Here is a 15,371-nt window from a genome sequence, read left to right on the forward strand (position 1 = left end):
CAAGTTATATAGTGAAGGAGTTAACTTTAGCTCAGCTGAAATTCAAACTAAGAGAAGTTGACTATAAAAAGTCACTACATATATTTGTAAGTCCCTTTAATGTTCATCCCTGCAAGGAGATTACAAGGTTGAGACCAGTCTCAGTTACACAGTGAGTTCAAGCCAGCATGAGCAACATAGAAGACCCTGTCTTGAGGAAAAGGAGGAGAAAATGGAGGAGGAAGAGGCAATTCGTCACTGAAAAGCTCTTACTTTTCCTGAAAGTTATTCTTTGTTAAAAAATAGTCCAGCATTTCCTGATAAGGTCAGTCTTTTTTTAATTGATTTTTATTGAGTTCTACATTTTTTTCCTCTGCTCCTCTCCCTGCTTCTCCCTTCCCCTTCAACCTGCCCGCAAGGTCCTCATGCTCCCAATTTACTCAGGAGATCTTGTCTTTTTCTACTTCCCATGTAGATTAGATCTATGTATGTCTCTCTTAGGGTCCTCATTGTTGTCTAAATTGTCTGGGATTGTGGTTTGTAGGCTGGCTTTCTTTGCTTTATGTTTAAAAACCACCTATGAGTGAGTACATCCCATGTTCATCTTTTTGGGTCTGGGTTACCTCGCTCAGGATGGTGTTTTCTATTTCCATCTATTTGCCTGCAAACTTCAAGAAGTCATTGTTTTTTACCACTGAGTAGTACTCTAATGTGTATATATTCCATACTTTCTTCATGCATTCTTCCATTGAAGGACATCTAGGTTGTTTCCAGGTTCGGGCTATTACAAATAATGCTGCTATGAACATAGTTGAACAAATGCTTTTGTTGTATGATAGGGCATCTCTTGGGTATATTCCCAAGAGTGGTATTGCTGGGTCCTGGGGCAGGTTGATCCCGAATTTCCTGAGAAACCACCACACTGATTTCTACCTCCTCCCATTTCCCTCCTCCTCCCCCCACTCCTCTGCCCCTCCCTCTCCAGTCCAAAGAGCAGTCAGGGTTCCCTGCCCTGTGGGAAGTCCAAGGTCCTCCCCTACTCCATCCAGGTCAAATAGTACTAGATGAACATCTTGTATTTATTTGCTTTTGAAGCTAATTCTATAGATAAATTTACAAAAGTGTAGTTGCTCAGTTAGGTATTTTTCTAATATTCAAGTCCTTCTTGATGGCTTATTAATTCATATGACTTAATAATTTTATATTTCCAAAAATATGACTATCTTAAGGTGATTCAAAATCCATTATGATATAATTAACCATAAGTAAGTATTATCCTTGAAGAAAATATCTCACATTCTTATTGTTTATTTCAGCTTTACAGGTGGTCCGTACTTTAGAGAAATTATTAACAGATGAAGAACTGGATGATGATGGTCTATTTGAAAGTGAAGTTTCACCTACCAAAATCCTAAGTTTGGCTATACAGTTTGCTCTAGAGGTAATTCATATTTATCCACTATTATACTCTTTTTCTTTTTGAAAAAGAATTCATCACCATCAGCTTGGCATAGAAGAGTCCTTCTTTTACTGTTTTGTCTCATATTTTCATACCAAGATTCTTATATAATAGTCTTGTTTTTATCTTATTTATCTTATTTTGAGGCAACAGATTTATGTTTAAAACAAACAAAAATAAACATATCAAACACTAATTTTAAAAGCACCCCTAGGATCAGTGAGATGGCTCAGTGGGTAAAGACACTTGTCAGAAGCCTGGTGATCTGAGTTCAATCCCCTGAACCCACATAAAGGTGGAAGGAGAGAACCAACTTCACAAAGTTGTTCTCTAACCTCCACATGTGTCCTACACACACACACACACACACGCACACACACACACACACACACACAAATAGTGGCTATGATGATAATGATGATGAATATGATGATAATGATAGGAAAGATATTTAAAAATCAAAGAAACTTTAGATTTTAAAAATGTTGTTTCAGGGGCAGAGAATGTCGCTTATGATAGAGCATTTGTCTAGCATGCACTAAGCCCTGTTTGTATCCTCAGCTCTATGAAAAGCTAGGGTGGGAGTATATCATGACATGCAAATAAATATGTATCTACTTAGAAATTTATATCTATCATCAATTTAAATGAATATAGTTTAAACACTTGTGATCTTTCTTTCTTTCTTGGGAGGGATGTTCTCATGATACAACTCTGACTGGCCTAGAGCTTAGTATGTAGGTAGACTAGGCTGGCTTTGAACTTATAGGGATCTACCTGTCTCTGCCTCCCAAGTACTGGGATTAAAGACGTTTGCTACTGCTATGACTAACCTGTGTCTTTTATAACAATAAAACATTAACTTTTGTTTAATAATATATCTATTTTTATTTGCAAAACTTTGGTCTTAATGAGATACAGAATGAGAAAAGGTGCCCTACCAGCTTTGGAACTCTTGGCCTGAATGGAATATTGGACCCACCTTTTAATAAATGCCTAACTTAAAATAAAATCTTAACACCACCATTAGCAAATAAAGGTATTGCTTCAAAGACTTTTGTAAAAATTAACTAAGATGATTGAAAATGTGATTTATAAACTATGACTCTTTAAAAAGATTTAATTTTTTATTTTCTGTATAATGAGTATTTTGCCTGCGTGTATGTACATATACTACCTATGTGTCTGGTGCCGTAGGTACTGGAGTTGCAGATGGCTGAGAACTGTCATATGTGTGCTGAGAATTGAACCCAGGTCCTCTGGAAGAGCAGCCAAATGCTCTTAACTGCTGATCCATCTCTTTGGCACCCTACCTCTTCTCTCCCCCAGATCTACTCATCTTCCATTTATCTTCAGAAAAGAGTAGGGCTCCCAGGAATATCAAGCAAACACAGTATAGCGTGCTACAATAAGACTAGTCACAAACCCTCACATCAAGGCTGGAGGAGACCCCTCAATAAGAGGAAAAGGGTCCCAAGAGCAGTCAAAAGAGTCAGATTCACCCTCCACTCCCATTGTTAGGAGTCCCACAAGAACACCAAGCTACACAATCATGACACATATACAGAGGACGTAGCTCAGACCTATACAGACACCCTGATTTTCCTTTTCCTCTCTCTTCCTCTTTCTTTCCATCCTATACAAATGCATCCCATGTCAACATCAAATAATTTTCTTCCTTTAGAAATTATGTTACCTTGCTCATTAGTATCCAAATCTATGGTTGAAATTGTATTTAGTGACAATTTTGGGTAAGTTGTTGGTCTAGAATCTAGAAATAGAGTCCTCAAGATAGTTTGAATGAACAAAACATACATTAGCATTAATGGACAGTACATAGAACAAAAATCAAATAACTAATATGCATGTTAAGATTCACTGAAATTTGCAGGAAGAAGGGAGGCACTGAAACTGGAATTGTATTGGGAAATCTCTACAATAGAGGGAAAACGTAAGTTGAGCTTTGAAAAAAAGGTAGCATTTAGATATGTAAGAAAATAGTTTAAATGATTAGATGATGTGAGTAAAATATAAAAAAGTAATATGATTGGCTTGGCTCATGAGACAGTGTATATGGTTGGAATAATAAAATATTTATTTCTCCACAATTCTTAAACTTGTACCTAATATAGTGACTTGTATGTTAAAACAATGCTATACTGAGCAAGGTATACATCCCAGTCATACAACTGTCACCCGCATTCAGAGGGACTAGTTTGGTCCTATGCTTGTTTCTTCCCAGTTCAGCTGGAGTTGGTGAGCTCCCATTAGCTCAGGTAAACTGTTTCAGTGGATGAACCCATCATGGTCTTGACCTCTTTATTCATATTCTCTTTCCTTCAACTCTTCAACTGGACCTTGGGAGCTCAGTCCAGTGCTCTGGTGTGGGACTCTGCCTTTGTTTCCATCTGTTGTTGGTCAAAGATTCTATGGTGATATTTAAGATAATCATCAGTCTGAATACAGGGCAAGGCCAGTTCAGGCACCCTCTCCTTTATTGCTTCGGGTCTTAGCTGGGGTCATTCCTGTGGATTCCTGGGAATTTTTCTAGAGCCAGGTTTCTTGCTGGCTCCCTCAATCAAGATATCTCCTTTTTTTGCTCTCATATCTGTCCTTCCTCCATCTCAACTATCCCATTATACCTTGCTCAGCCTAGATGTAGTAGGGAGGGCCTTGAACCTTCCACAAAGCAAAGTGCCTTACCTTCTCTTAGGATTAGAGGGGGTGGGGTGGAAGGGTCTGTGGAGGGAATGGGAGGAGGGGAGTGAGCGAGAATTTGGATTGGTATTTTTTAAAAAAAAATATCTAATAATAAAACAGTGCTATAGAGGAAACATACAGGATAAAGTTGAATTGATATCTGTGGCCTGATTATACAATAGCTATTTTCTAAACAACAAGAAAACATTGTTGGTAGTTTATATAAAAAGCAACCCTTTGAGGCCAGGTGTGCTGTCATATCCTGTAGACAAGACGATAAGGATTTCGAGACCAGCCTTTGACTACAGTGAAGACCTAATCTCAGAAGACACCAAACCCAAACAACAAACAGAATCACAAGCAGTGCTTCGAGAAAGCGTTTCTGGCTTTCTTGGGGAGCTGAATAGGGAAAAATTAGAAGCAGAATAGAAGACAATGATAATCCAATCATAGGATAAAAGGCTAGATAAGGTAAAACAACACTTTCTCTTTTAAAATAAGCTACCTTATCCATCAAACTGTATTAGTTTCATTTCCTGTTGCCGTGATAAAAATACCTTGACAAAAGTGATTTAAGATAGAAAAAATTTATTTGGCTGACAGTTCCGGGGGGTGTAAAGTCCATCACGCTGGGAAGGAGTAGTGGTAGAAACATGAGGCCAGCCACTCTTATTGCATCAGTGGACCAGAAACAATATGGTGTAAAGTGTGGCTGGGCCATAAAATCTCAAGGCTTGCCCCCACTGATACGTTTCCTCTATTAAGGCTTCACCTTCTGAAGTTTTCGACCTTTCCATACAACACCATTGTCTGAGGGTTTCTATTAGTGTGAAGAGACATCATGAACATGACAACTTTTATAAAGAAAAACATTTAACTGGGGCTGGCTTACAGTATCAGAGGTGTACTCCATTATCATGGTGGGAAGCATGGCAGCATGCAGGCAGACATGGTGCTGGAGAAGGAGCTGAGAGTTATACATCTTGATCTGCAGGCAACACAAAGTGAACTGTGAGCCACACTGACTGTAGCTTGAGTGTAGATGAGACCTCAGAGCCTGCCTCCACAGTGAGACACTTATTCCAAAAGGTTCACACTCCAGCAAGGCCACATCTTTTAATAGTGCCACTTGCTATGGTCCAAGCATTCAAACACACAAGTCTATGGGGACCATTTCTATTCAAACCACTATAACCACCAACTGGAAACTAAGTATTCAAGGATATGAGCCTATGGGAGACATTTTACATTCAAACCACAATACTAGTCATTCATAAAATACCCTCCAAAGTGATATAGCATGCATATTCTAGTTTGTAAAACCCAAGGAACCCTGGAAGAGAATCTCCATAGATTCATACTATGACCTCTCTGCACATTGTAGTGATATTTTTGTTTATGTTTTAACAAATAAAGCTGCCTGAAGATCAGAGTGCAGAGTTAAGTCACTAGAGGCCAGGGAGTGGTGGCACACACCTTTAATCCCAGTATTTGGAAGGCAGAGGCAGAGGGATCTCTGTTAGTTCAAGGCCACCTTGGGCTACACAAGATTGAATCTGCCTAAAAGAGAAACAGAGCTCAAACAAAGGTGATCCCAGCACTTGGGATCCCATGCCTCTAATTCCAGTACTAGGGAGGTGGAGATAGGAGTGATATGGCTGGGTGGAGAGGGGAAGATAAGGTGGAAGGAGACAGGAGCTCAGTGCAACCTGAGGTTCAGTGGAGAAAGTTGCAGCCTGAGGTTTGGTGGAAACAGATGGAGTCTGGAGATGCATTCTGAGGATAGGATCACCTCTTTGGTTAGAGCATTGGTAGAGGTAAAAGAACTGTCTGTCTAGTGGCTGGCCTCTCTGCTTCTCTGATCTTCAGCATTCACCCCTATATCTGACTCTGGGTTCTAATTATTAAGAACAACTAGAAGTCATGCTACAGCACATGCCAGGCATCTTATATTCTACCTTCTCAACCGTTGTTGTGGGTGAACTATTCACATTCCTGCCTAAAGGCAGTCTCAACTTAAGCACTTGCTTCTGAAATCACCTATTGTTGCCTTTGCATTCCCTTTTACTGAGTTATTCTCATAGCTTATAAATATACTTTTGTCCTATTCAAATGAACAGAAACTTAAAACAAAAGAAAACTGTTTTAATCATTTTCTTATCAAATACTGCCCAGCTTATTTTCTTTCTTTGGTAACAAAACTCCTCTGAAATGTTGTCTATACTTATTATTCCTCCATATCTCCTGAGTTTTTGTTCTGTCAAGCTTTTGTCAGAAAGTCAGCTTTTGTTAAGGTCACTGGTGACCTCTGTCTAGTATATTGCAATGGTTAAATCTTAGTTCTTATCATATTTTACCTATTAGCTGTAGTCAAAACAGTTAACCATTCTTTGAAACACAATTGGTTTCTAGTACTTCTTGTTTTATTCTTACCTTATCAGTTGCTCTTTTTACTCTCTTTTTGATAGATTATTTTTTTCATTTCTCTTAAACTTGCTGTCAAATAATGGCATTGGGAGATATGTATAGGAGATTTGAGAAGACAGGATAAGGTATGAATTAATTATTCATAAAAGCAGGAAATGGATGATTAAAGAAGTGTCAAGTGCTTGCTAATAGGATTAAGACTCAGTTGATGATGCTCAGAAATAAAGCAAATAGCTGGATGGTGGTGGCACATGCCTTTAATCCCAGAATTCAAGAGACAGAGGCAAGCAGATCTCTATGAGTTTGAGGCCAGCCTGGTTTACAGAGCGAGTTCCAGGACAGCCACAGCAGTTACACAGAGAAACCCTGTCTTGAAAAAACAAAAAAAAAAAAAAAAAAAAAAAGAAGAAAAGAAAGGAAAAGAAAGAAAAAAAAGCAAATGGTTGTGTAATTTTAAACAACTTCTGAATTCTGCTGAATGAATGAAAGAACAAAAGTCAATGCAAAGTTTGGCTTAACAAGACTTCAGTTTTTGTAAAATAAATTTAATGAATGAAAACTATCAGTAAAATTGGAGTAATTATAGTGAATACTTCTAGAATTTTAAGTGGGTGTATCAGAAGACATTAAGGGAATGAGATACAGGGAAAAGTTAGAAGCATCAGTGAGTTGGAGGTTTTACTGCAGGATTGCTGGAATCAGAGTAATAAAGAGAATGCATAGATAGGTAAGAGAGTGGTCAGAAAATGAAGTTATTCTCAATACCAATATTCAAATTAATATGGAATTTCAGGAAATTAGAACTGAAAAAATTATACTGTGTGAGGCTATCCAGACCAAAATAGATAAGCACATGTTCCTGACTTCCTTACTCATGTTCTCCCTCCTTCTGCTCCTCATTTGGGTCTTAAGAGCTTAGTCCGGTGCTCCAGTGTAGGTCTCTGTCTCTATCTCCATCCATCGCCAGATGAAGGTTCTAAGGTGATATGTAAGATATTTATCAGTATGGCTATGGGATAGGGTCATTTCAGATTCCCTCTGCTCAGTTGCTCAAGGTACTAGCTGGGGACATCTCCCTGGACACCTGCCAGCCCCTCTAGAGTCAAGTCTCTTGCCAACCCTAAGATGGCTCCCTTAATTAGGATATATATTTCTCTGTTCCGTGTCCACCCTTCCTTTATCCCAACCATCCCATTCCCCCAAGCTCCCCCCAATCTCCCCTTCTCACGTTTCTCACCCATCATTCTCGAGAGGGAGGGGGAATGGAGTGGGGGGGAGAGGGGGAGGGGAGTGGGGGGAGGGGGAGATGTGTAGGAGGAGGGGGAGGGAAATGGGAAACGGGGAGGAGGCGGTAATTTTTTAAAAAAAATAAATAGAAAAAAGATTCATCTTTAAGTTTCTTTAGCTGAATATTATAAAATCATACCTAATGTCTTCACACAAAATTATTAAAATTATTATTAAAATTGAAAAAAAAAGATTAGAGTCCTCTTGCATGGGTGGATAATGTTCCTTCCAGAAGCCAAAGGTTACTAAATGAGAACTCCAGTACCAGGTCCGGGATACCCTCCTATGAGCTGTTGGTAAAGAAGGCTACAGATGCCACTAAAACAACATCCTTGTTTGCCTACCAGAATTATATCATAAGACCCTATTACTAAAGACACCAGAATTCAAGTGGAATAAGCTGGAATTTTCCTCCATGTTGGGTAGCAAGCTGCTGGGAAAGTCGTTAGCAGTCCTAACTAACTGTGGACCCTATGAACTATGACAATGACCTGCCTGCCAAGATACACTTACTGGTACAATAGTGGCATGACTATTATGGGGGTAACAAAGTATTTTCTGATTGGATTTGAGGCTCATACCACAGATGGAAACTCATACCTTATATTAGAAACCTGGTCAAGAGCCTGTGGCTGAGGAGGTCATAGGCTCTAGGAGAAAACCAGCTACTGTTGTTTTGCTAAAGTGGATATGGTATCAATCAGCCTTCTTAATATCCACATATGTTGTTCTCAGTCTTTATCATAAGAGTGTCTGTTGTAATAGGAGTGGCGGGCCACTTCCCACCACCTGGCTAGCTTTACCCGAAATAATTACACGGAAACTGTATTGTTTTAAACACTGCCTAGCCCATTAGTTCCAGCCTCTTACTGGCTAGCTCTTACATATTGAGCTAAGCCATTTCTAATAATCTGTGTAGCCAGGAAAGATCTTAACCTGCGTCTGTCTGGAGTGGGAGAATCATGGCGACTCCTTGACTCAGCTTCTTTCTCCCAGCATTCTGTTCTGTTTACCTCGCCTACCTAATTTTATGTCCTATTAAAGGTCCAAGGCAGTCTCTTTATTTAACCAATGAAATTAACACAAAACAGAAGACTCTCCCTCTATCAAGCGTCTTTTCACAGTGGACGTAAGGTAACATAGAAACTCAACTGGTCAAAGTGCAGAGAATACGTGACTGTAGAGTACTAGGTCCTAAGTGAATCATATGATTATCCCCTTCGAGATTCAGGGAATATTGCAGAAGAGAATGAAAGGAATATAAGAGTCAGAGTTTGGGAAGGGATCCTACAAAACAATGTGTTCTAGACACAGCTATTACATATATGAACTCTGTTGTTAACTGTACAAGATTAGACCTCTCACTGTTTCATCATACATGACAGAGAGGATTGTAAGGCTTCCACCCCTCAGTAAAGGACTGTGAGCAGGTAATCCAGTAGTTACTAGATATGGTCATGTAATTTCTTCGGTGATAAAGCCATTGATACATTGCCTATGTTCCAGTAAAAACTCCATACACACTCATGCTCATGCAGGCGACTACAGTTAAACTCAGTGGGTCGGGAAAAAAAGATACCAGAATTGGAGTGGGGGACTTGTTGGGAAGAAGAAAGGTTTCATTGAGGAGGGTTGTGTGTGTGTGTGTGAGAGAGAGAGGGGGGGGGAGAGGGAGAGGGAGAGAGAGAGAGAAATGGTGGGTAAAACTGCCCATAAAACAGAATTCACATGTATGATATTGTCAAAGTTTAAATGTCATACTTGAAAAGCTCGGATGAAGAACAAGGGTAAGACAATAAAGTAACTGGGGCTCAAAACTTGAAGCACCTATTCAGGGTCTTACAGGCATAGGCTTGCTACTTACAGTATTCGGAAAGTAAGTGGAGTACCTTCTTAAATGGTGCACTCTGAAGTATTTCACTTGTTGACCCAAATCCTCATGTTTCCACGCTTCCTAAGAATAGATTCATATATATATCATCTGCATTCTCATAGAACATAGTACCTACATGGCTATTGACTCTGGTTCTCTATTATTTCAGCTAGGACTATAGAAACACATTTCTCCTCACAATTTCCATGGTGTAAGATATCAAGAACTTAGCAATTCATGGAAAGATTTTGTCACCGATTTTTCATTCATAAAATTCACTACCTTCTGATGAGAGAAGACTGTTCAGGTTCTTAAATATAGCTTTCAGAAATTCTCTACTTAGACAAGAGTTCAAGACTATATCTACTGCATGTTCTGCTTTTAGTGTTTGTGACTGGTGGTAGTATATCAAACACTGAGATAGCATTGGAATTGTAAATTGTTTTGTCATAACACACAATTTACCCAGCCGTACACTGTAGAATTCTCTTTTTTCTTTTTAATCTTAGTTATCAATTTAATTTTTTACAGATATGCTTTGTGGTAAACATATCCCCCCACTTCCCTGTTTCTTTTTTCTCCCTCTCCTCTTTCATTTGCTTCATTTATTCCCCTTCATTTATTTGCCTTTATTCACATCTAATGTTGTTTTATAGACATATTCATGATTTTATTGACTAAATAAAATCTAGGAACCACAAATGAGAGAAAACATATTAATATTTGTCTTTCTGAGGTGGGCCAAACTTATCTCCAGTTTCATTTATTTCCTTGATAATAACATAGCTTCATTCTTCTTTATGTTGAAAAAAATCCCTTGTGTAATACACACCCTTTCTTATTTGTTACTCTGTTATTAGAGACTTAGTTTGACTCTATTACTTAGCTATGAACAGTGTTGTAATAAACATTGATGCACAAGTGTCTGGTGTTTATGTTTCTCCTTTTGTGGCTTGCAGAGTACCCTCCCACACCCATGACACTACAACATAGGCTCCATCTCAACCTCTCCATATTCAATGAGTTGTGTAGGTGTTTTCTTTAGCAATGGGGCCTTGCCATCAGTTTGTGGAGAACAAAATATAGTCCTGGTAACAGCCTGGGTTATATAGGGATTCTCATCTTTGACAAACAACTCAGTTGGATGTAATTCAGTGCCAGCACTAGAAGCTTTATTTGGTGATAAGAGATGACACACTCTCTCCCTCATTATTTAGTGATTTCATTTAGATGAACTTCATACACGTATATATTTTATCAAGCTTCTACTGTGTTATGTTTCCATATTACCCCTCAAATGTTCCTTAATTTCACCTTCTCTTCACAGGTTTTATTAATAAAATCGGAGAGAACTCAATCTAAAGAATATGAGGCACTTAGAACTTTGCATGACTTTTTTGACATTAACTTCTAGGCAGTATGATAGTGGTCATGTGGTTATACTAGATGCATCCTTGAAATATGTATGGGTGTGATGATGATCTGGAAAAGTCTTCAAAATAATATGGAAGAAGTAGTTGCAGATTTACAGTGGGAAGATGGATGAGATATTGAAGCTGGGCGGTAGGCATATGGGAGGTAAGCATAGCCTGGCTATTAACATTGGGACGTCTTTGAAATTATCAGCAATAAAATTGTTTTTTAAGGGGTAGGGAGTCAGGAAATTCAGATCTAAACTTTAATAGCTGGTGTACTGTAAAAGTTTGCTGATGGCTGGGAGTATTTGTATTTGTTTTTGTGTCCCTGGGACCTAGCTTAGCATCAGGCACATAATTGCCACTCTGTATTTAAATGTCTGAATATCAGTGTCTTTTATGGTTTTTTGACTTACAGTACTTTGTAAGTCATACCTGTAGCATACTCTCAAACCTCACTTGTTAATTCTTACTTGGAAGTAGGTAAGGGAGGAGGATTTTGTGTGAATTGGTAATAAATTGCAGAACATTAAAGTATACTTTTATTGCTTTAAAATACATATAATAATACAGAACATCCAGTGGTTTCTTTTCAGGTTCAAGTTAGCACTGAATATAATAAAAAATTATACTAAAAACAAGCCTGTTCACCATAGCCTCAAAAACCCAAAATAAACCCAATCAAGCAAGGAAAATGCCTCTACAATGGAAATTTTTAAACCCTGAAGAAGATTCTAGAAAAATAGTAAGAACTACCATGTTCATTGATTGACAGAATTAATATTGTGAACATGTCTATAGTATCAAATTGATCTATAGATTCAGTATAATCACCATCAAAATTCCAGTGACATTTTTCACAGAAATAGGAAAAGATGTTCTAAATTTCACTTGTTGAAAAATTTCAGTACCTAACTCAACGATACAAATCAAAATAAATGAATTGTTTCACTTTGCCTTACTTTTCACAATGGCGACTTAAATTCTCTAAGCTTTATTTTCCTCATCTCTAAGAGTCTTAAAAATCTTGACAGGACAATTTTTGCTCTGTTCTAAATTTCCTATAGTTTTGAATTAATAATACCTGCCTAACCACTAACCATTTATGAACAAGATTATTTAAAAGCGATTTTCTCTAAAATAATGTAACCCTTTCCATATGCTCATTCTTTTCTGTGCTATTTATTTGCATTCATGGACCCTAAGTTGTTCTATATTTCCACCAAGTTATATAGTGAAGGAGTTAACTTTAGCTCAGCTGAAATTCAAACTAAGAGAAGTTGACTATAAAAAGTCACTACATATATTTGTAAGTCCCTTTAATGTTCATCCCTGCAAGGAGATTACAAGGTTGAGACCAGTCTCAGTTACACAGTGAGTTCAAGCCAGCATGAGCAACATAGAAGACCCTGTCTTGAGGAAAAGGAGGAGAAAATGGAGGAGGAAGAGGCAATTCGTCACTGAAAAGCTCTTACTTTTCCTGAAAGTTATTCTTTGTTAAAAAATAGTCCAGCATTTCCTGATAAGGTCAGTCTTTTTTTAATTGATTTTTATTGAGTTCTACATTTTTTTCCTCTGCTCCTCTCCCTGCTTCTCCCTTCCCCTTCAACCTGCCCGCAAGGTCCTCATGCTCCCAATTTACTCAGGAGATCTTGTCTTTTTCTACTTCCCATGTAGATTAGATCTATGTATGTCTCTCTTAGGGTCCTCATTGTTGTCTAAATTGTCTGGGATTGTGGTTTGTAGGCTGGCTTTCTTTGCTTTATGTTTAAAAACCACCTATGAGCGAGTAAATGTGATCATTGCCTTTCTGTGTCTGGGTTACCTCACTCAACATGATGTTTTCTAGCTCCATCCATTTGCCTACAAAATTCAAGATGTCATTATTTTTTTCTGCTGTGTAGTACTCCATTGTGTAAATGTACCACGTTTTCCTTATCCATTCTTTTGGTCAAGGAGCACTTAGGTTGTTTCTAGGTTCTGGCTATTACAAACAACACTGCTATGAATATTGTTGAGGACATTCCCTTGTGGCAAGATTGAGCATCCTTTGGATATATACCCAAAAGTGGTATTACTGGGTCTTAAGGAAGCTTGTTTCCTAATTTTCTGAGAAATCGACACACTGACATCCAAAGGGGCTATACCAGATTCATGCCCAGACCTGCAGAGGTTCTGGCTCAGGTCTAGTTCCTCTGAGGTCCTAGACTCACGCCCAGACCCACAGAAGTCCTGGCTTAGGTCTTCTCCCTTGAAGATCCCAGATTCATGTCCAGACCCTCAGTGGTCTCTGGCTCTGGTTCACTCACTCAGCAGTTGCTCCCTTGTACCTGTTCCTGTGGATTTTGCTGTCTCAGGTCTGCTCTGGCCCAGGTCGCTGGCTCAGTCCTGGTCCGCCAATGTCCCTGGACTGGATCCACTCCCACTCCCATGGAGCTTGCTTTCTCAGGCCCATTCTGGCCTAGGTAGCTGGTTCAGGCCAAGGTCAGTCTTATTATGGACTTTTTATTACAAATTTCTTTAGTTGAGATTGCCAGTACTCCAATATTAATCCTGTTTAATTAAAATGATTTTTTCTATTAGATTTTCTTATTTTATTTTTTAGTTTGAGAATTCATACATACATGTTTGTTTCCATCAAATCTAGCTTTCCCTTTTTCCCCTTTGGTTTCTTCCCATTCCCCACTTTTTCTTCCCTTTTTAAAATAAATTTGATTTTGTTATTATTTGAAGGTTTCATACATGAGTATACTATATTTCCATCCTTTCCACATTCTTCTGCCTTCCAACTCTTCCTGTGTCCACAACCACATCCTTTCAAATTCAGGACCTTTTAGTTATGTGTGTGGTGTGTGTGTGTATGTATGTTATGTTATATATGTATGTATAAAACTGATTCCAACTTACATTGCTCTTATTTGCATGTATTTGGATCTGAACCCTTAGGATTGTGGGTCTTCTGTATGAAATAAAGAAATAAAACTGGTTTTTCCTCCCTTAGCAGCCATTGACTGCCTGTAGCTCATCATCTAGGGGATGGGTGTTTGGGGGCTTTATCTGTATTGATGTGTAAATTGGTGTTGTTTTTATAGGTCTTACACAGATAACCATGTTGTTGAATGTTCATGTGAAGTCTATCTCTTCCCTGTCCAGAAAAAAAACTATCTTATGGCTGCCATGCCAGTCCTTAGGTTTTTACAGTCTCTCTACCCACTCTATGACAATTTTCCCTGAGACTTAGGTGTAGACTTGTGATAGAGATGTCCCATTTAGAGCTAGGCACCCCCACAGTCACCTTTTTCTTGCCTGTTTTTAAAAACCAGTTATAGATCTCTCTAATAGTCTCCATCTGCTGGGGGAAAAAGAATCTTCTTCAGTGAGATCTGAGAGTTGCACTTCTCTTAGGTCAAAAGGATGGGTATTTAGAATTCAATTGGAAACTTTTATTCCTTTAGTAATATGGTAGTACTAAGTACCCCTTTGTGACTTGCATTAGTTACTTTTCTATTGCTGTGATAAAATACCATGGCTACGGCAACTTAGAGAAGGAAGGGTTTGTTTGGTACTTAACAGTTCCAGAGGGATGAGAGTCCATCAGAATCATGGAAGGAAAGTGTGTGAGCAAGCACAGTGTTTGAGCAACAAGTTGAGAGTTTACATCTTTTTTATTTTTTGCCTTTTTATTGAAAAATTCATATAATATATTCTGATCATATTTTCTCTCCTATTCCAAATACCATCCTCTACCCACCCAAATCCATGCCCTGTCTTTTAAAAAGAAAAGAAATAAACGGCCAGGTGGTGGTGGCGCATGTCTTTAATTCCAGCACTTGGGAGGCAGAAACAGGCAGGTCTCTGTGAGTTCGAGGCCAGCCTGGTTTACAGAGCAAGTTCCAGAACAGCTAGGGCTGTTACACAGAGAAACCCTGTCTTGAAAAACCAAAACCAAACAAAAAAATAAATAGAAGGAGCAGCAGAAGCATGCTTGAATTTCCTGACCTTTGGTCAGGGGATAGTGAATCTACCATCTTAATGTCAAAAGGACCAAGTAAGCCGGGCGGTGGTGGCGCACGCCTTTAATCCTAGCACTTGGGAGGCAGAGGCAGGTGCATCTTTGTGAGTTCGAGACCAGCCTGGTCTACAAAAGCTAGTTCCAGGACAGGCTCCAAAACCACAGAGAAACCCTGTCTTGAAAAACCAAAAAAAAAAAAAGGACCAAGTAACCTCACTC

The 15,371-nt window shown here is 38.7% G+C and overlaps 1 protein-coding gene across 6 annotated transcripts in view; it reads left to right on the forward strand.

Annotated features, from left to right (window-relative positions):
• Tex11 (testis expressed 11) overlaps nucleotides 1-15,371 on the forward strand; it is a 290,243-nt gene that overhangs the window by 179,528 nt on the left and 95,344 nt on the right. For all 6 annotated transcript variants that reach the window (XR_007588266.1, XM_050119701.1, XM_050119702.1 and 3 more), the window contains one exon: nucleotides 1,296-1,420. Coding sequence is in view for 5 of the 6 variants with exons in the window: in XM_050119701.1 (XP_049975658.1) it covers nucleotides 1,296-1,420 (125 nt within the window). In the remaining variant the exon portion in view is untranslated. The remainder of the gene's footprint in view (nucleotides 1-1,295; nucleotides 1,421-15,371) is intronic.

Source organism: Alexandromys fortis, unplaced genomic scaffold (genome assembly GCF_014885135.2).
Source record: "Alexandromys fortis isolate MF-2015 unplaced genomic scaffold, M_Fortis_MF-2015_v1.1 scaffold_155, whole genome shotgun sequence".
NCBI classification, from domain to species: Eukaryota; Metazoa; Chordata; class Mammalia; order Rodentia; family Cricetidae; genus Alexandromys; species Alexandromys fortis.